The 23755-nt window shown below is 40.1% G+C and overlaps 1 protein-coding gene across 2 annotated transcripts in view; it reads right to left on the reverse strand.

The window, feature by feature from the left end:
• Window positions 1–23755, reverse strand: part of AR (androgen receptor) — a 192453-nt gene that overhangs the window by 15295 nt on the left and 153403 nt on the right. For both annotated transcript variants that reach the window (XM_064483081.1, XM_031446494.2), the window contains 2 exons: window positions 21507–21623; window positions 2770–3057 (listed from right to left, as the gene is read on the reverse strand). In XM_064483081.1, the coding sequence (XP_064339151.1) occupies window positions 2770–3057; window positions 21507–21623 (405 nt within the window). The remainder of the gene's footprint in view (window positions 1–2769; window positions 3058–21506; window positions 21624–23755) is intronic.

A 23755-nucleotide genomic window follows, 5' to 3' on the forward strand; every position in this document is an offset into this window, starting at 1 on the left:
TCAAAGAAGGCAGTTCATCTTTGGGACCCATGAATAGCTTCTAGGCAAACCTGGTGGCAGCTTACATTGATTTTAGTGAAAGCAGTGGCTTAGCACTCAAGCTTTATAATAAGACCCACCATTTACAGAGCATTTCCTATGTTTCAGCTATTGTACTAAATGCTCTTTATACATAATTTCCATGTTTATAACAATCTGCAAGGTAGCAATTATTCTACCATCTCTATAAATGGGGAAACAGAAGTACATATGATCTGCTCAAGGTCACACAATTAGTATAAAGCTAAGATTCCAAACCAGATACATCTGATTATAAATATACTGTGTACACACAATTTACTAGGCTTCCTCAGTTAGTAGTTATCATATATTCATATACCAGTGATATACTAGGCAATTTACATATATTATCACCATCATAGAAAACTAAAACAAAATTTATTTGAGTTGGTACCTAGCACAGTGCCTCTCAAAGAACAGGAACTCAATCTGTTCAATGAGCAAATAGCTTGAATTAGTAGGTGATTATTGATAATATGAATAACAGTTCTAATGAATGAGCTAATTGGCTTTATTTTGAAGCTATTCCTTTAGATGTCTCAGGGTCCGAGATCACTTCCTTGGACAAGCTAGATGGTGAACTGACATTAACCTGCAGACTTGTTAATGTAAAGGGAGGGCTTCTGCTTCCCATACTGGAGGTTTGGCTGAAGAAAGCAAGTGACTCCCTGTTTTGCAAATTCTGCCATAATGATTTGCACTATATTATTGTTAAGCACATGAAATTAAAAATCAGAGGGTATGAGAAATCTGGGTGCATTTGTTAAGTGAAAAAGTAAAACAAGTTAATTAATATCTCTGAGTATTGTCATTTGAAATGGAAGTAAAAGTCCCTATGATTCATTGGACTGCTATGAGGATTAAGTGGAGTCATATATATGAAAAGGTTATGTATCCTGTAAAATGGAACAATTTAGGTGTCTGGCATCTGCTTAGAAAGATAAAACTGGATCTCTGTTACACACAAGACACCAGGAAACCCAGCTGAATAAGTAATAAAAATTAAAGCCACTTTTTCTTTTCTTTCTCTCTCTTCTTTATTTTTTAAAAATTCTTTCTTCCCTGTGTGAACTCTGTTTTTGGCACAGTGCATACACAGCTAGAGTCCTTGGGCCTTCTTCCCAGGGATCTTGTTGTCTAGTCAACCTCAACTTTCCAAGCTAGGAAAGTGTTAGGGACAGTCTGGTGGCTGTAACTGAGCCTTGTGAGTTGGAAAGACAAAAAGGGGGTGTGGTGCTCAACATGCAATGTCTTTCAAAGCAGCAAGTGCACATTATGACCCAACTGGCCCTGGATGAGGCCTTTGCCCCTCATTGTAAAGCCCAGGGCTAGAGAACCATAAGGACACAGCATAGACTATGGGTAGAGTTGGATGAGGAGAGGATTTGGAATTAGGAGGGGACCTGGGCTCAAGTTCTGGCCCTGATACCTTCTGAATATGTAACTGCAGGACAAGCACATCACCTCTCAGAAATTCAGTGTCTTTATCTATAAAATAGGGAAAAGAATCCCTAATTTACAGGATTCTTATGGGGATCAAATTAGGTAGCACATATGAAACTGCTCTGTTTACTATAAATTTACATCTGAATGGCAGTTACTATTCGAAGGCAGGTTAATCTTTGGCTCCCCAACCAAAAAGAGGTTTGATTGTTGATGTTTCAAAAAAAAATATTTCAATCACAGAATTTTAGGATTAAGAAAATCCTTAAAGAATTTACCCTTCACTTGTTTCCAAACTGCTCCCTGGAGCCCTAAGATTCTGCAAAAGTGACCTGAGGCTTCTCTAGGGGTAGTGAGGGAGAGGCACTGGCTTTAAATCAACCAGCTCCACTTAGATCTGTGTACAATGTTATTGAGAAATAAGGGGTTTGGCTGCTAAAGGAATGTTTGTGAATTGTTGGATAGAGGATCTCTGAGCTTTTTTAAAGCTCTAATATTTTTAATAATCACACCTCTTCCAACAACAAATGGCCTAGGGAACAAGTGAGTTCCCCATCACTGGAGGTATCCATTGAGAAGTTAGACAAATACTTCATATATCTTTCAATATCACCTCATAATTAATTCCTCCCAGTATGATCCTAAGGTAGTTTAAAGAGCACCAAGAGTTCCTTGAAGTAAAATTTGAAAACCATCCATTTAATCCAAATCACTCTTCACACATTATACAGATGGAAAAACTGAGACCCAGAAAGGAAGGGATCGTACAATGAGTTACCAGCAGAGCTAAGACTAGAACCTAAGTGTTCTGACTCCCAACCCTATGTTCTTTCTACAATACCATATCATAAGAGTTCCCATGGAATGGCTCCTAAAGTAATATTAAAGACAGAATATCAGTTAGGCTCAAGATTATCTTTGGGGTGAGCTTTTTGGGTGTATACATGTAGAAGAGCATCTTAAGGCATATAAGGGTATGTCTATGCGATCCATGATTATGGGGAAATTTGCTGACTATGTCTGTAGGTTGAACATGGAAACCTGATGGCTGTGTGCTGATGTGAGGTATATGGGATATTCAATAATGCTGGTTTTCTCCTTGATTTCTGAGTTTCCTTATTTTCAATGTGGGGATTACACCAATCTCTCCCTCCACAAGGTTATGATGAGGATTGAGTGAGTTGATAGGCAGGAAAGAAACAGGCATGGCCCATAGGAGCATTCACTGAATATGACCTCCCTTATCCCACACCCCACTTTCCTTACCAGGCAAGGCCTTGGCCCACTTGACCACATGTACCAGCTGTCTTTCACCCAGTTCATTGAGGCTAGAGAGTAAGGCTGCGAAGGAGTCAGGCTGGTTGTTGTCATGTCCAGCACATACCACGCCTGGCTCAATGGCTTCCAGGACATTCAGAAAGATGGGCTGACACTCATAGCCTTCAATATGCGACACTATCAGCTTCTGGTTTGGCTCCTCAGTGGGACTGGTGGCACTGGAAGCCTCCCCTTCCTCCTGTAGTTTCAGATTACCAAGTTTCTTCAGCTTCCGGGCTATTAGGGAAGAAGGAAACTTAGATTTATTATCAATGGCCAGAACCACAGCACAGCTTCCCTGTTAGAAAAGCTGACTGAGCTAAGAAAATAAAGATGTTCATTCTTCCTGGTCACAGGCTCTAGCTCCTTAAGGACAAGTGTTCAGTTTAAACACTGGTTGAATGAATGATTTATCATTCTAAATTCCTACTAAACTCAAAATTTTAGATCTTGCTTTTTCCTTGATCCCCTTGCCAGACAGACTTAGAATATCCTTGGCTTGGGCTCTGCCTAAATGTAGCCTTCAGTATTCATAACTTGGAATTTCAACTAAATCATTTACTGATATAGTCATAATTCATTCATTCATTCAACAGACATCTATTATTAGGCCTTTGCTTCTGGATGACCAAAAGAATACAAGCCCTAACCTAGTCTAATAGAGGAGAAATAAATGCTCACTAACAATTCTAGAAAATGTCAAACTGGTGAATGTTACAACAGTGGTATTAACAAAGAGGAAGACAACAATCTCTGCATAGGTGGGGTCGGGAAATGTTTATGGTAACATTTGACCTGGACCTTGAAGAATAGTAAGGATTTCACCAGGCAGAGAGGGATGGAAAGAGCATAAACAAAAGCACTGAGGGTTTAGGGGAAAAAGTTAAGAGACCAGTGTGGCTGGAGTGTGTAGTGCATGTGTGGGGAGAGTGGCTATTTATGAGGTTGAAAACAAAGATGGAGCCTGACTTTAAAGGAGCATGTATGTCATATTAAGAAATTTTGTCTTTACCTCACAGGTGATGGTTAAATATAGAATGTTTTAAATCAATGGAGTGATGTACTTGTGTCTATATCTAGCATGTCTAGCAAATTGCTGGGAAAGAGTAGAATATCAGATCTGTTGGGGGAGGGTATCGCTCAGTGGTACAGTGCATGCTTAGCATGTAAGAGGTCCACTAAAAATAAATGTGGGTCTGTTGAAGAAATGACTAGACTTGTTCTTTGTGTCTCTAGGGGTACCAGAAAGTACAGTGACTGAGATTTTAGTTCTCTCTGTCTGTACACACACAGAGTCACACACACACACACGCACATACACACACACACACACACTTTAATAGTTAAAGCTCTCTGAAGATGGAAAGGCTGCTAGGCACTCACGTCATTGGAGGTGATCAAGCCGAGACCAGATACACAATGGTTAAGAATTCAAGCATCAGTGCGGAATGAGTTTTTTAAAATGGCCTTGGATGTCCCTTTCCATCCTCATACTACCAAGTTCCATTATCCCACTTTGGGGTCAATGAATGGGAATTTCCTCCGGTATTGCCATACATTTACGCTCACAAGTGAACATACACTGTAAAATACATACTGATTTTCTTCTTTAGTAGAGGGGAGAGGGGGAAGCTGAAGGGCTGAAATCCCCAATGGTATCCAAGAAATAAGATAATGCCCCTCTATAATCTGTCTGTAAAATGAGAACCATGATAGGAGGTGGCCATTAAAAAGGATGATAGAAATAACATTATTTAAAACAACAATAATCTAAAACTCAAACCTTAAGAACCATTCTCTCCCCATGCTCTCACACACACATTTTAGAGGTCTTTAGATATCCTGATGTTTACTTTGTGCTATTTTCCTTAGCATTTATATTGGCAGAAATATAAATAATTGAAAAGGTCATAACTCTGAGGTCTAGCATAGGCACTGGGGCAGAACATAAACCACCTTCTCTCTAATCCTTTAAAAAAAAATAATAATATATTATATAAATATAAACATTATTATTATTTTAAAAGGAATAAAACAAAGAGAGAAGTTGATTGCTCAATTTTAATGGATAAATACAACAAAACTTGTTGCTGATCTGTTTCTGGCTCCTGCAGAAAAGGATATTTATCTGGAACTGACTTTCAGCTCTAATTAGAAAAATAAGTCCTGTAATGCAAACTCCAATCACAGTGCAACTCAGTAAATCAATGAAAGAATGAATCACATGTCTGGATCAGCAACCAGGGTAGAGGAGGAGAAAACAGAGGGGTTTTGTGGTGCAAGAGGAGCACAGAGAAGAACTCAGGGTAAAATAACAAGGGAGCCTGGAAAATCAACACAGAGTTCAAGATGACCTTGTCCAACAAACATTTCTGCAGAGCTTGGGCACAGTCAGTAATAAGGAGATATGCACACCCACTGTAAACTCCCACCTCCCACCAAGGGCACAAGCTGGAAGGTATGGGCAGGGCTAAGCTCATCTTGTCCCAGAACTAGAGGCTTGGTCCCCACAGTATCTTGTCATCTGGTGAAAACATTGCTGACATGGGTTCTTGTAGGCAGCTCCACAGACTGGCAGTGCCTACTGGATTTGCTTCTCTGGTAGTTTCTAGAGGTAGACCTCCTCTTTTCTATCACTTGTACTTTCTGATCTTGAGTTTAGGAGTTCCCAGACCATGTAGTCCTTCTTTCAGCCTGGGAGAGGACAGGAATATAATTAGCCCTATGCCTGAGGCAACTAAGAAATTTAGGGGTAATTAGTTTTTCTGAGCCTTCTGTATACCTCACTTCATGAACACATTACCTCATTTCATTCCACAGTGCTCTTAGGAGGTGAGGAATATTTCCTATCTCTTTTTTGCAAGTGAATAAACTGAGGTAACACAGCTATCAAGAAAGAGAACCTATTGATCTTAACATGCTGACTATAAGAACAATGTTCTTTCTACTATACCATGCTGCCTCCCCAAGGAGTTTGAAGCCCTAAACCGTACTTCTAGCCTAATAGCAGAGTTGAGGAGTCGAGCTGGGGTTATATCCTCCCTGTCTTCCACCCTCACCCTTGACTCCAAACTTTAGTAACTAACTTAAAATCCAGGAGGGACAAAGGAGGCAGGAAGCTATGGGAATACTCTAGTCATGCGCCTAAGTAGAAATAGGTTTGGGGAACTAGAGTGGCTTAAAGATTCATAGCATGACAAAACAGGAAGGATCCTTAGAAATCATCTCATGCAGGGAGGTCACAGAATCAATATGCCTTCAGTGTCTACACTGGTAATACAGAGTGGTGTGTATGTATGTGTGTGTGTAAGAGTGTGTGTGTGTGTGTGTGTGTGTGTATGTACATGCATGTGTGTGTGTGTATAGGAGAATGGTGGGAACTCTGGTGACCTGAAGTGAATGCTTTACTGCCTTCCTGCCCCTGTTATGAATGTGCATATGCATGCACACACACACACATTCCTAGAAGGCATTCATATAATATTTTTAAATTTTCCTAAAATTCCTCTGTATTCCAAAGTTGAATTCAGGCCTTAGCCATCATTTTGGTACTTCTGATATTAATCCAACACTTCAAGTCAAAGATGGGGAGGCTGAGGCCAGAGTGAGCGAGGTCACCTAGTCACAGAGCTGAGACTAGAACCAGGCTTTCTATCCCTAATCTAGAGTTCCCTGTGCTGTATCAGCTCTTTTTGACTAACTCATTTCTATTCTATCACAGTATCTGTCTCTCTGAGCTCCTTTTGGATTTGCACTGTCCAACACAGAAGCCACTAGAGACATGTGGTTCCTTAAATTTTAAATTAATTAAATCAAATTACAAATATAATCTCTTCAACTCACTAGCCACAGTTCAAGTGCTCAAAAGCCACATATGGTTTATGACTATGTCGGACAGCACAGATATAGAACATTTCTTCATCTCACAAAGATCTATGGAATAGTGCTGTGAATCTAGACTGTTCTCTGGAGCAGCTGTCCCATTTGTCATGCCTTACTCATGCTATTGATAAAGAAGGAACGAATCCAAATGAATTGTACATAAATGAATCTATGGGCATTTCTACAAGGTGGAAGGACACACAGAATAATTGGTGCTGGTGCAATCAATGAGGTACGCTCTGTCACCTCGACTCTCCCACCAATGACTCAGAGCTCAGTGGGGTGACGACTCGTGGACCTAAGCAAACACATTATAAGCAAGATCAATATGTGCAGAGACTGTGGGGAGAATCCACCAGCATAAAATAATTCCCCTTCTCTGCACAGTGCTAATGAAAACTTGGCTGGTATTTTCATATCCTCCTCCTCTAGACCTGTATGGCATCTGCTTGAGGAAGAGAAGCTGCATTCCCACTTGCCTCCAGGACCTGGGTAACGTGCTGTCCCCACAGCCACAGTGGCCCAAGCTGCACCAGGTGTTCTGGCCTCTCTGCTTGAAGAGGGTGACTGTACTGAACATAATTGAAATCAAATTCCATTCATTCTACCGGGGGATCCTCTGTTCTCTCTCTGCAGCAGAGGCCAGCATGTTGCTAGACGACTTGGAATGCTGGACAATGGGGCTTGCTAGTCTCAGCTGTTACTCAAAGCCCAAGGCCTTGTTTTCGTCCATGAAGGCCGCCCCCACACACCTCCTGTCTCCTGCACCTGAGCCCCAGAGTCAGATCTAACTCTTTCATGTGAGGTACAGGCTTTCCAGCCCCTTGTGTTATGGCAGAGACCCACCGGTTTGCTCAAATTGAGTGCTGAAGCCAGGAGAAAGGGGACAGTAAAGGTGAATTATTTTAATGGTATGTAAGTTGCTTTGCATCTCTTCTCTGTCTTTCAGGCTTAGGTCAAAGCAGTGACAAGAATAGAATACTTTATTGTCTGTACTTGATCTTTAGGGGATTGGAGTCCTTGACATAATGCCTGGATCCTGCTGCTTGGATCCTATGGGGAACTCAGTTTTAAGCCTGGTAGCTGACTCCTATGAGGGCTATCTCTGTAGCACCAGAGGAAGATTTGTCAAATCAAGTTCAACAGTTTATCACCAAGGAGAGGTAGATGTTATGAACCTGTAGCTTCTACAGCCACTGTGACCCTTAGGCACTGTTCCAGCCTCATTCCTTGCCACCTCAAGATAGAGGCTTTCTCATCCATGGGCAGGGGAGAGGGAAAGTGAAATGAAGTTTCCAAAGTCTTACAAAGTTCAAATTCCTCTCCCTAAGGTCAAGGATCTTTCTCTTTCCCACATCTCACCATGGAATTTGAAGCATAAAAAATCACTTCCTGTGGTAGGTAGACTTTTAAGATGGCCACTAAGATTCCCGACCCTTGGTGTACACACACCTTTTACCTGTTATTTGGTCAAAACTAATATAGATACTGTTGTGAGAGGACGGGGCAGATGTAATTAAGGTTACAAATCATTTGAATTTTAAGAGTGGTTATCCTTGATGGGCCTGCCTTAATCATATGAGCCTTTAAAATGGGTGGGGCTATTTCTGGAAAGACATTCATGGAATCAGGGGGATTCAACATAAGGAAGATTCCCTACTGTAGGCTTTGAAAGTGAAGGGGTCCACATGGCAAGGAATGAGGGCAGCCTCTGGAAGCTGAGAGCAGCCTCTGACTGACAAGCAGAAAGGAAACAGAAACCTTACTCCTACAACTGCAAGGAACTGAGTGCTGCCATAATTATATAAGCTTGGAAGAGGAGCTGTGAGCTCCAGATTAGAAGCAGACTGGCTGATACTTTTATTTCATTCTTGTGAGACACTGAGCTAATAATTTAGTCATGTTGTGTCAGACTTCTGGCTTACAGAACTGTGAGCTGATAAATGGGTACTAAATTTGAGGTAATTTGTTATGCAGCACTGGAAAACGAATACACTTTCCTTACAAAAGTGTGGTGTAGGCAAGATAATAGGCTTTGGAATCAGATGATCTTGGGTTCAAATCCCAGCTTGGTCAATTACTAGCTTTACCTTGAGCCCATTGCTTAGCTTCTCTGAGATTCAGTTTCCTCCCTTGTAAAATGGGGTTGCCACCACCTACTTCTTCGGACACTTCTGAGAACTAAATGAGGGATAAATGAGAGAGACTGCCTGGCACCTAACGAGCCCTCCAAAATTTTTTTTCACACTCCATCCATTCCTAAAGAGTAGGGGGTGAATGACTTACAGGTGACCAAGCTCAGGCACAGGGAAGAAGGGACAGCACAATTAACAGAGTACCAGGTATGGCCGAGAAGGAACAGGAAGAGTGACACATTATCAAATGAAAAAGTAACTGAGTTTCTTCTGCATCTAACTGCCTATAAAACTGAATTCAGGTCTTAAGTGTAATTCTAAATGCTAACTAAACATAAAGGTACATTTGGTGCAGAGCTGCAAATTCTTTGTGAAGCCAGGCTAGGCTGTACTTATGTGAACGTTTGTAATTATATGTGTGTGCAGGTGCTTATATGTTATAATGCTTAAATCTATGGGTCATGAACTCAAATATCTTCCCTACTCAGGCAGATATGTAGATGAGTTAAAACAGTCTAGTGCCCATTAAAAGGGTGGGCTGAGGACAGTGAAAGTGATTGATGCCCTGCCTAGGGGCAGTCTAAGTCTTGTTTGTGTTGGACAAACAATTCTGCAAGTCAGTTTTGGCCTGCAGAAAGCTAGTTTGTGGCCTTTGGCTTAAATCATGCCAGCCATCTTTCTATCCAATAGAATTAGAGTCAGGAGATCTCACTGTACAAGTTTCAGCTTAAAAGTTCAGAGGAACACTTTATTAAGATCCAGGGGAGCTCACTATATGATCTCCAGAACACATATTTTTCCTTATTTTGTTATTAGTTTTTTGAAATATGTGTGTGTGTATATGTATATGTATATGTATATGTATATGTATATGTATATGTATATGTATATGTATATAACATAGATATATGTTAATAGCAAGGAATCTGGAGCCAGACTGTCTCAATGTTAAGCCTGGCTCTATTGCTTACTAGCTGTGTGACTTTGGACAAGACTTAGCTTCTCTGTACCTCAATTTCCTCATCTGTAAAGTGGGGATAATATTAGTACCTAATTAATGAGGTTGTTAATGAAGAGTATATACACTGTGGTGGTATCTGAGAGTAGAGGGAAGATTCTACATCACCAAAGGAACCCTCCAAGACTGTGGCATGGCAAAAAAAATTCACTGAACTTAAGGAAGCAGAATGCAATGATGACATCAAAGTCCTAAAATGTTATTCACAAAAAAGGGTTTTTTATGCTTGGTGGCAGTATTCAGAGTTTTATGGGAGGTCTGACCTTGAACATATTCCTTAATTTCTCCTACACCTCAGTTTGCTCATCAGTATAATGGTGACAATACGATCTGACTACTGCATAGGACTATTATTAGGAGAAAATGAGATGATCTCAGTGGAAGTACTTTGAATTCTGTAAAAGAGTATGCCGATGGACAAGCTATCACATTTTCCAGAATGCATCTCTAGCTAGAAAGCATTCTGAAAAATTGCTTAGGTTGGCAACCTATAAGAAATATTGCCTTCCATCTTGGGCAACTGGCCTTGAGATAAAGGTTGGGGACCAAACTGACAAGTTTCAGAATCCTAAGATAATAATAGGATCTACCTCACAGAGCTGCTGTAACTTCCCCTAAGTGAATGCATGTAAGATGTTTAGCACACAGTAAATTCTGTAGGTCAGTAAATGATGCCTCTGACTCTTTCTTGCTAGTTGCTAAGCACCACGTCACCCCATGTCATTCCCTTTATCTCAAGCAGATGAACTTCTCTCTGAAAAAGCTGAAAAAAATGAAACATATAATGTTTCCACAGGGATTGAAATCAATTAGGAGAGATAATCAAATTAGAAGGGTTCCTCAGACATCAATATAGTATAGTAGTGGAGCCTCACAGCTTTTACAAGTTTCTTTAAGGGTCCCTGAAATGAGGCAAAGTGGGCCTGAGCATGTGGTTCCAATAACCCCACCTCCTTTCAAACTAGAGCAGCAGTGCTTTATTCTATATCTACATTTGGGACTCTGCATCAGATTTTGCTTGAAGAAAAGGTTCCATTGCCAAGAAAATGTTTGAAGGCCCCAGATCTTGTCTATCTATTCCTTTCCCATTTGAAACTAATCCCTATTAAAAAAAAAAAAGTAGACTGAAGGTCAAGGCTAAGTCCTGCCCAAGGTCACACAGCTCGATAGTAGCAGAGCAGGAACTAGAACCAGGTATCCTGACTTCTAGGGTGGTACTCTTTCCATTTTACCAGGTAAAGTAGCATGTTAGTGAGGAGAAGGGTCAGCTGGTGATGAGTGGGGAAGAACTAGGACAGGGATAAGAGACAGGGAAAAGAGCCAGTTCTTGGCAGGCACGTAGTGAGAGATTAGTAGGGGGTGCATCCAAGTGTAAGCATACACAAATAAGCGTAGGCCAAATTCTCTCAGGCAAGAAGGCTCTTTGGTCCTTCTACCCATGCCCCCATTCTCCTCCCAGTCCCCATTCTGAGTCAGAGGAATAGCCAGGGAAAAGAATATCAAATTTTATCTTTCAAGGTTTATGTTGGACTATTTAGTCTAATGGTTTTTAGTTCATGGAGGAGTAAACGTAATTAATAATAGAATGATATGCTATGCTGCATATCCTTGCCAAAGCACAGGATCTGGCAGAAAGTGTTTCCAAGTCTCCTCTCTCTGACTACTGAGCCAGAAGAAAGAGGCTCACTGTCCAGATGCCATCCTGGGTGAGGGGCACAAGGTCATTACCAAAAACCCACTCATGTGAAATTGCAGAGCCTGGAAATGCTTTTGCATACCAGGCTTTTCCACTGGAAAAAGTAACTACATGAATTTAGAGCATACATGCTTTTACAATTACATTTAAACTGACATTAAAAACAAATGTGAAACAGTCCAAGCCGAACAGGTCAGCATGACCTGGAAAGCAAAAGAGAGAAAAAAAAAAAAAAAAGAAAGAAAGAAAAAAGGAAAAGAAAAAAAGGCCCAACATTAACAGCACTAATTCTGTCAGTCTGTTGTAAATAAGAAAATACCATTGGTGTATTAATGGCTTTATTAAGGGAAAATTCACTAGCAGAAATATGCAACATTCAAACAAATAGAAAGCAGTTAAAAAAAAAAAAACACATTAGCCTTTCAGCCCACATTAGGGAAACTCTTGTTGTCCTGGGGATTAAAATTCTGCCCCGAGGAGGGGGAAACTTCCCTCCCTTCTTAATGTCCTCCCTTGGCTTTTCTCCAGAATGTTGCTGAGTCAGGCGAAGGAGAAAGAAATGTGAGTGAGTGTGAGTGTGAGTGTGTGTGTGTGTGTGTGTGTGTGTAGGTGGAAAGAGAAAGAAGAGGGTGGAAAATGCAGGCCCCAGGCAAGGCTGGAAGAGTGCTACTCACTTTCATATTTGTCTGCTCCTAGTCTCAATGACTCCACATCCACCAGAAGCAAACTGGTTTCAATATGGAGGCTCTGAGTAAGAGATCGTGAATAGCAAGATATTACAAACTCTAAATGTCTCCCCTCATGCATCAATGCAAAGTTGTCTTGGGAGAAGAACAAGGCCTCACACTTGAGCAAGTATATGATGTGAGTGAGCAGTGGGAGGCACTAAAGCTAGAAAAGGTAAAGTCTGATCTACTTTCCTCTATCATCTTAACTTCAATAGAAAATAAGAGAAGTAGGCACTGATTCTTAGAGTTTGCCTTCCTCTTGCTTTATGAAAAGTTCAAGCATATGTGCGCTCCTTAAAGCAGAGTCATCTTAACTTTGGGAATGGGGAAAAAATAAAAGTCTGACTCTAGTCTCCTGGTCTATTTGAAGAAAGGGGCTGGTTGGCTCCTTGGGGGTGTTCCTCCAGGAGAAACACAAGTCTGGTCTTTGCTTACTGGACTTCTGTGGATCAGCTGTTACCTTCATCTCAATGATGGAGCCTGAGGTTAAAATCTAGAGCCTTGACACTGTTCCAGAAAAATGCAGGTAAGGGGAAACTCATGAACTGCCTAATAACCAAGTGAAAATGGCCACAAGACCCTCAGATAGGCACAGTGGCTTCTAGTTCAAGGTAGTACCTTGAGTCCTGTTAGCAAAGCTTCTTTCCAGCAGCAGCACACTGTGGAAAGCAAGCAACTGAGCTAGAGATTCACTGCACTCACCTGAATGAATAGTCTGGTGCCATCATATACAATCAAGAATAATTAAAAAGCACTCTGCTAATGCCAAGTCATGTTACAGGAAACAACAATCATGATACTCATGACTACATGAATGGTAACTGCTATGACTTCTGGAGTTAATCCTCACAACATCCCTGTGAGTTAGGGAAACACCAGCAGTCCCACTGGGAAAAGTCATCAACTAAGAGAGTAGCCCAATAGCCCCAACATCAGAGTCTTTGTTGAGGAGCAAGGGTGTAAGCCCCTAAGTTTCAGATTCCACGTGTTTCCTGGCTATCCACTAGTGCCCTCTAGAATCCTCATTCTGAATGAGGCAGGTCAGCCTTTGTTCAGTGTCTAGTCATTTTGAGATGCTTGCAATTTCCAACCTGGAATTTTTCTAATATGAAAGAGAGACACTGTTGAATGCAGCAACTTAAAGATGGGCTAGCACCTAGCAGTCCTCATAATCGGATACTTGAGTCAGATCCTCTGACACAGGAGGGTAGCATGCAAAATTGGAAAAAGGGGTTGGCTGACATTTTGGACTGGGGTTTTCTGTCTCTCATTTCCTATCTACCTATAAGACAGAGGTGAGATAGGGAAATGGAAAATTCTTTCAATTTGGGGTTGTTTTCCCCATTATTTTCTGCTTTATTGACGAATACACTAAAGAGCTCAAATATATGTTTATATGTGCCTCTCAGTGCACAGTAGCAAAGAATTAGGTGGTGGTGGTGGTTGGGAGAAGAGGATGTGGAGGAAGAGAAGGGAGGTGGAATTTAACCGTCTCATTACAGCAACTCAGAGGCCAACAAAGACTCCCTATTCAGTCTTCTGAATTTCTTGCAGCAGCCAAACAATCCCATAATATTACAAGCATTATTACTCAGCCTGGAGATGGTAATGCTTTGAAATCAATGTCTGTGTGCCTAACAGCTCACTAATCAAAGCTTCCATGCCTCATTTTCCACCCTGGGGAGAGTCCTCAGTCTCTTTCATTTTCCTTGTGGCCAGCATGATACACCACACTGTGTAGGCCTGGGCTGGTGACCTTTTGTCTTGGTCAAGATCCAGATTTTCTTTTTAGTTCCAAACACCAGTCCAAGTTTTCTGCAGGTGATTTCTTCAGAATTGCTGCTTACATTTTTTTTTAATTGCTGACTGCTAGAAGTCTGAAATGTCCCTGAACAATCAATTTGCACTTCAGCCACAGAACCACTGGTCCAATGGGGTATTAAACAAGGAAAGAAGGACATTTCTAAGCTTGGATTAAGAAATCTTTTAAAAAGTGTAGCAAGGATTAAATGGACTGAGGAGAATGGAACCTGATTCGAAAAGAGGTAATCCAGGGTAGCAATGCCATTTGCAGTTTACTTCCTAGAAATCTGTTGTCATGGAAGTATTATCAATAATGGACAATTTGAGGGCTCTGTTTGTTTCTGGGTGGCTGTGTATTTTTCCCCCTTAGTTCTACTTCATACAAATGTGATCCCAAATTATGTGGAAAAGTCTCTTAAAACAGCACCTTGCTCAGGTAAATTGTCTATGTATCAGTTCAGGACAATAAGAAAGTATTTTAAACACTTTTGTGATCTTAAGGAATACATTCCCTAATTTGGAACAACAGGTGGCACTCTTCTTAAATCAAAAGTAAAATGTTTTCATACAAATAGTTATGTTATCAGCTCAAATGAAACTTTTTTTCTGAATAGTTATATTTGGAAAATACTTGCCTTTGTATATATGATCTATTATGTGCTGTGTATTCTTGTCCTTACACATATTACCTTCGAAACTATTGTCTATGACATCATTTTACTCTCTCAAAAGCAACTAAGGGAATTTGGAGCACTCACAGGAAAAGTAAATAACAATAAAATCTTTCTGCTGCTATTACACTTTAAAAATTCAGGGATTTTAAGTGGAAATTTTACAAGTGAGATCCTCATTCACGTACCAGATATGGGGTATCATCAATTTTGATGATTAGAAAAAATTATTCACCTCTAACCACAGTTCTCTAAAAGCAAACATTTAGAGACAGACTACAACACATCTGTGTTGTCACAGATAATTTGGCTTAGAGGAATTAAGAGATAGTCTCTGTGAGCTACCACAAGATCTTGTATATATTTCCCTATGCTATACAGTATAATCTTGTTTATCTATTCTACATATGCCTGTCAGTTTCTTCAAATTTTGAATTCCCAGTCTGTCCCTTCCCACCGCCCTCCCCCTTGGCAACCACAAGTTTGTGTTCTATGTCTATGAGTCTGTGTATAACTGAAAAATTGTGCTCTACACTGGAATTTGATGCAACACTGTAAAATGACTATAACTCAATAAAAAATGTTAAAAAAAAAGAGATAGTCTCTGGTGTCTCTATATACAAGTTCACTTGAGAACTACAATTAGAGAGAAGTCTATCTTTTTCCCTCCAATGAGTCACCTAATACGTATGTAACCAATTGGAAGATGGTGATACTGGCTTCGGAGGACAGATGACAAGGGTTGATTCAAGGGAAGTTCAGAGACCAGACAATCAAGGAACCAGTACCAGAAGCCATACTGTAATAGCAGAGAGAACAGGCTCCCAGACACCACATTAAAGTGATATTTATTGTGTGCCTATTATGTACCAGTTTCTTTATAAAAACTTACAGCGATTTTGTAAGTAAGATTTTATTATTCTTATAGTGTAGCTGGGGAAACTGAGGCTCAGAGAGATCTAATGATTTACCCCAGGTCATCAAGATTTTAAGTGGCAGAGCCAGGACTAGAAACAAGGCCTGTCTGTATCCTAGACCATCATGCTACTTCCACTATACACAGGGCCTCTTAAAATAAAAACAAAAACAAACAAAAAATCCCAGAAATTGTCATAGTGAACCACATGTTATCCATGTTGAGGTCAAAATTTATAGGGCATTTCTGTTCTTCTGTGCATGCTTCACTAATGCAGGTCTGTAGGAGCACTCAGGTATTTGAGAAATTTGTGTGGGGAGCAGCACTTCTCAGAACTGAGATTTACTGCTTGCACCTCCAACCTGGAGACTTTTAGGGCTCTAATTTATAGAGTCAAAGTAGAAGAGAGTAAAGCCCATTAACTGAGTTCTACGTTGTTGATTCTGTATGATACTCTGCTGTCTGCTGAACAGGGTTTAGAGGGTTTCAATCGTTACATGGGCAATGGGATACTTACTTGGGCAATGAAAGTATGTGGTAGGACCATAATGAGGTTCTGGGTGGATGTGGGAATCCTGGTCACAGAGTGCACAGAAGGACTGTTAAACTTTTGAGCACAATGTCTACATATCCAAAATATTTAGTGATCACCCTGCATGATGCTAGAATTCATAGTATTTCTTAGAAATAATATATTTAGTATGCTCCTTGGGTCAGGAATATATACCTATGGCCATTAGATAACTTAGGTAATAACCCTGCTTTGGCTTGGATTATGTCCTATCCTGTGTGTATGACAATAATACTATAGACGCAACATGGTTTACTTTAGTGGTTTTAGTAGCCTCTGGGGCATACTCTTGAGATGTGGTGAGGATGGTCTGCTCTTGGTCATGAAGTCATTCCTGACTGATTCTCCTGGTAAGCAATACACATGTAGATAGACACATCTATAAAATGGATGACCTGGGCTAGGGGTACTGTCTGCCTGTTAGAAGGAGTATTTATTTATAACGAAGTTTTCCAAAGCATATTCCAGAAAACAGTGGTTTTGTAGGATATGAACAGATACTATATGAAAAAAGGTTTGTTTGTTTGAATTAAATTTGGGAATCCTGAGTTACCAAGCTCCTCAGGTTACTTCACTGCAATACTTGCCAAGGTCTGTGATATGCTAACATGCACTGTAAATCTTCCTGAGCAAGTCCATAATTTGCAGGTCTGCCTAACTTATTTGACCATAAAAATCATTTTTTCATGGACCTATGTCACAAAACTATTTTTCTCAGAACCCACACTAAGAAACACTGGCCTAGATCAAGGCAACAGACTTGTATAAAGGAAAGACCATGCACATGGTCAGTATTTGCAGGTATCAACCCAAACAGAGGCAACTAACTCCAGGAACCAAGGTTGTAATCCGAGATGCTTAACAAAATTTGATGTTAGAAATTTCTCTCTCTTTCTACCTGGTCTACTATCTCTTTTATAAAATTCAAGCCACCAACTATACAACATTCATGCTGCCACTAATTCTATTAAAAAAAAAAACATGTGAAAAAAATCTCAAATGATATGTGAACATGTTTATATTGTGCCATAGCTCTTCAAATGGCTTTTAGCATAATAACCAAGTACATTTTCAATGTGGTTTCTTTTCAGCTTGCCTTCTCCATTTCCCCAGATATGGCCATATTAAACTACTTGCTATTCCTCAAAACCTCAATGCTTTTTTTTTTGAAGTCTCTGTGCCTTTATTCAAAATGTGCCCTTCACCTTGAATGTCCTTTCAACTCAACTTCTTCCCAGTCATTCCCTATTTATCCTTTAAGGTTAAGGTGTATTAATTATCACTGTATTTCTCCCCCTGTTTAACTTTTTGAGGAAAAAGATTATATTTTACCCATATATGTTCTCCCTAAATGCCTACCACGGTGTCTGGCACATAGTTGGCACTCAATGAATATTTGCTAAATGGATAAATAGATGAGCGAATGGGTGGAAAGATGAAAAGGGTTAGCTAATTGGCTTGCTGGAAGGACGAATGGATAGATAGATGCATGAATAAATGTTGTGAAACTTGTATCCTGAAGAACCATGCCATGAATGATGTGTCAGCATTGGAATCACTCTTTCGCATCCAGGGCATGTGATGCAGAAGTAGCAATGCTGGGCTGCTCTTGAGCATGGAGAATGATGAAAGAGATGGCATCAAGGCTGCCTTCAACACTGGAAACAACAAAGATGTTCATAGTGTCCATGGCAATATCAGCTCATGGCCAGGGCTCCCTGAGCCATCCTCTAAACTAGAGAATCATGGAGGTAGTTAAAACCTGTATCTCTTTAAAAAAAAATTAAAACCTGCATCTCTGTTAATAGTTTTGAGCCTCAGATGTGGAGTTCAGTCTCCTAGTAGGAAAGAGACTTCTCAAATATGCTAGAGTAACCCCTGAAAAAATGCTGCAAACTTCAGGTTCTCATATGCTCTGGGGCTCCATGTTTCTTCTCCTCTTCTGGGGTTTGGCTGCTACCTGAAATTCCTGAAAGGCCTACCATCTTCCATGGTTCAGGAAAGGAGGGTGTAAGCCAAGACAAATGCCATTTATTAAAAGCTGAGAACACAAAGAGTTACATAACACAAAAAGAAATAATGATCAGGCAGGAATAGGAGAGAAAATGAGAAGGAAGGAAGGGTCAGGGAAGAAGATAATAAGGTAAGGTAATTCTTTCTTTCTCATTCCATCTTGGAAACTAGGAGTATATCCTTCGGAGGTGCAGAGCAAAGTGAGACTGGTTGTATATTAATTCTAATTATGGGCTGTGAAAAAGTAGCAGTTAATTCACCCGAGAGAAGGTGCTTCTCTGGACAGTTATATTTATAACTTTAATGAAAAGTAGGCAAAGAAGTTAGATGATTGAAGCAATTAGCAATACGTGGTTTTGCAAAAGCAGCCAGAAATGAACCATGCTCAAAGAAAGGCTTATCCTTGTTGTAGAATGGCAGTTGAGAGCCTGGAAGTAGTCTTTCAGGGAAGCACTCTGAGAATACAACCACCTCCAGAATCCTTTCAGAAGCACCAAGAGCTGCTAAGAAAAGAGGAATCAACAGGAAGATAGGCCTAGAAGCAGAAAGGAAAAGGGTATGTGTTTTAAGTATCTTTGAGTTGAGGAGATTCCATCACCAAACAGTAGATGGAACACTGGAGAGAAAGCCAGATTAGAGATCTTGAGGCATCAAGACCAAGCAGTCATCAGCTGCAGAGTGCCAGCTTCTCTAAGATACAAAGACAGCCCTCCACTCTGTCAATAATCTATCCATAGTCTGCTTTTAGACACATGATATATCTTATTTAGGTGTGACCTGAGGTAGCAAAAACTACTCTGCAAGTCAAAGCACTCAAGTTTAGACTATCTATGCTTCTAGAACAGTGGATAGACAATCCAAAAAAGGACTGATACATCTACAATCCTTTCTCTGTGACCTTAGATATAGAATCACAAAATCGTAGTGCCAAAAAAGTCTTTGGTGAAGCCTACTACCACATTTTTGTCATGGTAAAACTGCCTCAGAGGGGAGAAAGGACTTGCCCAAGGCCAGATTTCTAGTTGCCATTTTGGAATATATTATACAAGCTTGAACTGAGTGATAGGAGAAATAAAACAAAATTATATTACTTCTCTTTCACAGTGATCAGAATGTTTATACTAAACTCAGATCTTATGAAAAAGGAATTCTATTACTAATGTATTCAGAAGCACATCAATAATATATTCACTCTATCAATGCTTGTTTTCTTTTTTGCATTGTTTGTTTGAGTAAAGGAATAGTTAGTGGACACTGAATATGTAAGTTAACAGTAAACTTGGGAAGGGTTTGCAGCAGGTAAGCAGGGAATGTGGAGATGCATTTAACAAAATGGAAAGGTTTATTTTTCAAGTAATGATGTCTAAGAGAGTAAACACTTGGGTTTCTACCAACATGTTACTTGAACATATGATTCCTTTTAATCGCCTTCCAGACAGGATCTTGATGGTACTTTTGGTTTGAGATGATAAAGAGTGATTTCTGGTGATGTTCTGCCTGTTGGAGCTGTTACATATTACAAGGTATGCCAAGTAAAGCCAGATACATGAAACTAACTTTAGGATTTGGACCCAAATATTATGAGGACTTTTGTTACCATTAAAATTTATCTGTGTCAAAGTGTGCTTGCAGTTCATTATCAGCAGATGGAAAGCCAAGAGGTTCTCTACTTGGGAGCCCCCATCTCTTATACACAATTCACAGAGGGCTAAATAATTGAGAGTTGAGTGTATCAGAACCCTCACCATGGGATGATCCCTCCCCACCCCCATGAATGTTGTGACAACATTCATATGGAGAAAACTTCATCTTGTCAATGACTTTGCCACCTTTCCTGGCTTTCCTTCTGCACTCCCACTTCGCTCCTAGTCCTGTTTCTTCCTCAGGACTGTAGACCATAATTGTAGAATTCCTCTGGAGTAAGCCAAGCAAATAACAAAGTTGTTTTTTCTGAGACATTTGAATTTAATTTGAAGTGGCTGCCTGGAAAACCACTCACAGTGCCTATGATATCTAGTAGTACTGGATACTACTTGAGATACTTCTTTTAAAACTGTCTCAAATTAAGCCTAGGTCAATTCACTTGTACTTTGGTCTGTTTAAAGACTATCACTGGCCTGTGAGGAGGGGAGGATACAGTTATTCACATGGAGACCCAAACGTGGTTAGAAAACAAATTGATTTCTGTAAATATGCATATAGGCAGACAAGGTATTGAGTACCTTGCAGAAAGACAAAGATAACAAGTGTTCTAAATTAGCCTTGAGAGGGGGATGGGAGAGGGCAGGATTCTAGGCACTTGGGTTTTCCAGGATGATAATAAGTAATCAGGTACGAGGCTACAGTTTCAGGCATTCAGAAACAGCTTGCCTTTCTTCAAGTTCCATTTCCAAATCAAAGTAGATTAATGAGCTTGCTTTTCTCATGAAAAGTGAATCTTTTTGGAAGCATCAGGCAGTAGGGAGGACTCTGGCACTGAGTAGATGTAAACATGAAGAAATGAGGAATTTGAAGGGGGAAAATGTAAGTGTCAGCCAAACCTTTTCTGTAATGGTGACAACACTCATGGTAGACCCAGACTAGAGGACAGAGAGCATTATGATGGGAGATCGCCCATAAAAGAGCTGTATTTTCATTTTGTCAATCTACTCTGTTACTGAACTAAATGCTTTTGGAAATGGTCAATAGATTTAAAAAGAAAAGGACATGATTAAAAGGCCTGCTCATCCCTGGAGATATGGGATAGGAAATTGGCTCTGCTTGGCAGCCTAGTCATAGGCTCCAAAGAAAATCAGCTTTTCATTCCAGGTGGCCAGCCCTACAGTATAGCAGATAGCTAACTGAGGGATATTCCTGGGTGTTCAGGGCCAGCTTGTGCCTGGGTCATCCTGCACCTGTGACTGTTCTGGATTCCTTAGTTCCCTCATTCTAGACATCATTTAACAATATAAGGTGAATACTATTATGTCCCCTGGGGAACTCTTCATAGCCAAGTCCACACTCACTCACTCTCTGATGGGTCCTGATCCCTGCTTCACACCTCCTTCTCCTATTTTGAGCCCCACAATGCAGTGTGGAATGGTTAAGGACAAAGAAATCACCAGCTGGCTGATGGCCACATTGGATATGAAGGGGTCATCCTGTATCTAGAGCATAGCAGGCCTCCTTAGAAGCATCAAAGAGGAAAATTTGGTTTAAAGAAAGAATGAGAGAGGGAAAGGGAGAAGAAGAAAGAAGGAGAAAAGTATCATACCTCCCAGAGTCATCCCTGCTTCATAGCATTTCCGGAGGCGACAAGATGGACAATTTTTCCTTCGGAATTTATCGATGGTGCAATCATTTCTGCTGGCACACAGGTACTTCTGTTTTCCTGGGAGAACAAATATAAGAGTAGACAGCCTTGTTAATGTGTTTCAAGAGTCTCACTGGAAAGTATTTCTAGGCAGAAAAGGCATTAAGATATATCCTACCAGATGAGAGAAGTGGACAAATAATGGCTCAAACAATTTGATCACAAGGAATCTATTAAACAAAGGTGGTTTAATTCAATGCTATATTGTTTGTTTTTCATAGGTGTTTTTCATAGGGATGAACAATTCATATCATGCTGAGACCTCCTTTAATATGATTATTCACTGTTTTTTTAAATAAGATGCTCTACCTTTACTAAAAGCCAAGAATGGCCATTAGAAAATGATCATTGGCAAAAATTGTCACTTCTTTAGTATGGCATAACAGACACTTGAGCTCAGGCAATGTTTCCCCTCTTGACCTTTGTAATCATGCATAAGATCATACTCAAGCTAATAAGATGCTTACTTTTCATAATATGAGTACAGGTAAACCTTCTATAAGGGAGAACTCCACACAATTTTTAATTGTTTTTTAAAATTTTAGCAATCATACCCCCAATCCTGCAGGTTATAAAAATCAGAGATAAAGCCCACTCATTGTGAAGTGAGTCACAGCAAATGAAAATAAGTCCTTTGAAGCTCACAGAAGAAAAACAATCACTGTCATGCACACCTTAAGTTGAGACAGATACACAGAAACATACACATGCAAACACACCACACTCAGACTCAGAGGTCCTCATGATTGTGGAGGAAGTCTACTCAAAAACGCATGTATTAGTCAATACTTTGCCCCCTTGCTCCTAGCACAGCCCAGCACACAGTAGGCCTTCAGTAAACATTTACTGAATGAATACACAAATGGAACAGACAGATTCAGAGGCATGTAGAGTCACCAGCAGAAAGAGACAGTGATATATACCCTGCTGCTCTGAAAAGTACATAACTTATGCTAATGGCCCTGCCCTGAGCCTGAGCCCCTGCATCCTCTCATTCTACCCCTTTCTTTCTCCAAGTCCTGGGTATTTTTTCTCTCATTTATTGCTATGCTTTATGGGACAGACCAGGATTTTAGGGAGGATTCTTTTGGCAGAGGAAGAAAGTTTGTGGTAGGGAAAAGGAATAAAAATTGAAGAACAATTGTTATTTGATATCAGGGGAAAAACCCCATAAATTTAGCTACAGCTCAGTTTACTTCCTTTAGTCAGCAGAAGATGTACATATCAGTCACAGAAAACACATATAGTAGGTTATTTATGTAGGAGATTCCGTGTAACCAGGTTAGCAAAATTTTCCTTTTCCTTCCCTCCTTCTTCACTCCCTCTCTCTATCCCTCCCTTTTTCCCTTCCTCCCTTCTATCCTGCCTCCTTTCCTCCTCTTCCCTTTGTCAAAGGACTTCTGAATTCTGGGCTTGAAGAAACTGTTAAAAATAGCCCCAGTATAACACTTTCATTCCAAGGATGAGTTCTGGGGAGATGACTTGCATGAAGAACAATGAATTGGAGGCCACTAAAGGACAAAATCTGCCATTTAATAGGCACTTATTATGAACAAGGCCTGTGTTAGGGGATTTATATACACTATTTAAATGAATCACTTCAGCAGCACTTTGAGGTACATACTATCATCATTTTCACTCAACAGATAAAAAACTAAGGCCTCTAGGCCTATATTCATTCTAGCATACCACAGGATTTTATTTGTATAAATAGAACACACAATTTGTTTACAGCTTGTTTGTGCTGCAAACTGAGGACTGTAATATGTACATAGAAAGGATGGTACTATGATTGCCATACAGCCTTTAGGTGTCAACTCCTATAAGGCAGGACTTATATCCAATTCCAGTGGATTTATTTCCACTGCTGTGAGTATTCCAGAAGTGGGACACCCCTACAGTATCAGTGCTGCTGCAATCCTAAGGACTACAGGCATATCTCAGAGATAGTGTGACTTTAGTTCCAGACCACCACAATAAAGTGAGTATTTCAGTAAAAGGAGTCACTTGAATTTTTTGTTTCCCAGTGCATATAAAGGTTATGCTTACACTATACTGAGGTCTCTTAAGTGGCCAATAATATTATGTCTAAGGAAACAATGTATATAACTTCATTTAAAAATAAAAATACTTAATGTCTATCCTTCTCA

This window comes from Camelus dromedarius, chromosome X, assembly GCF_036321535.1.
Source record: "Camelus dromedarius isolate mCamDro1 chromosome X, mCamDro1.pat, whole genome shotgun sequence".
In the NCBI taxonomy this organism is placed as follows: Eukaryota; Metazoa; Chordata; class Mammalia; order Artiodactyla; family Camelidae; genus Camelus; species Camelus dromedarius.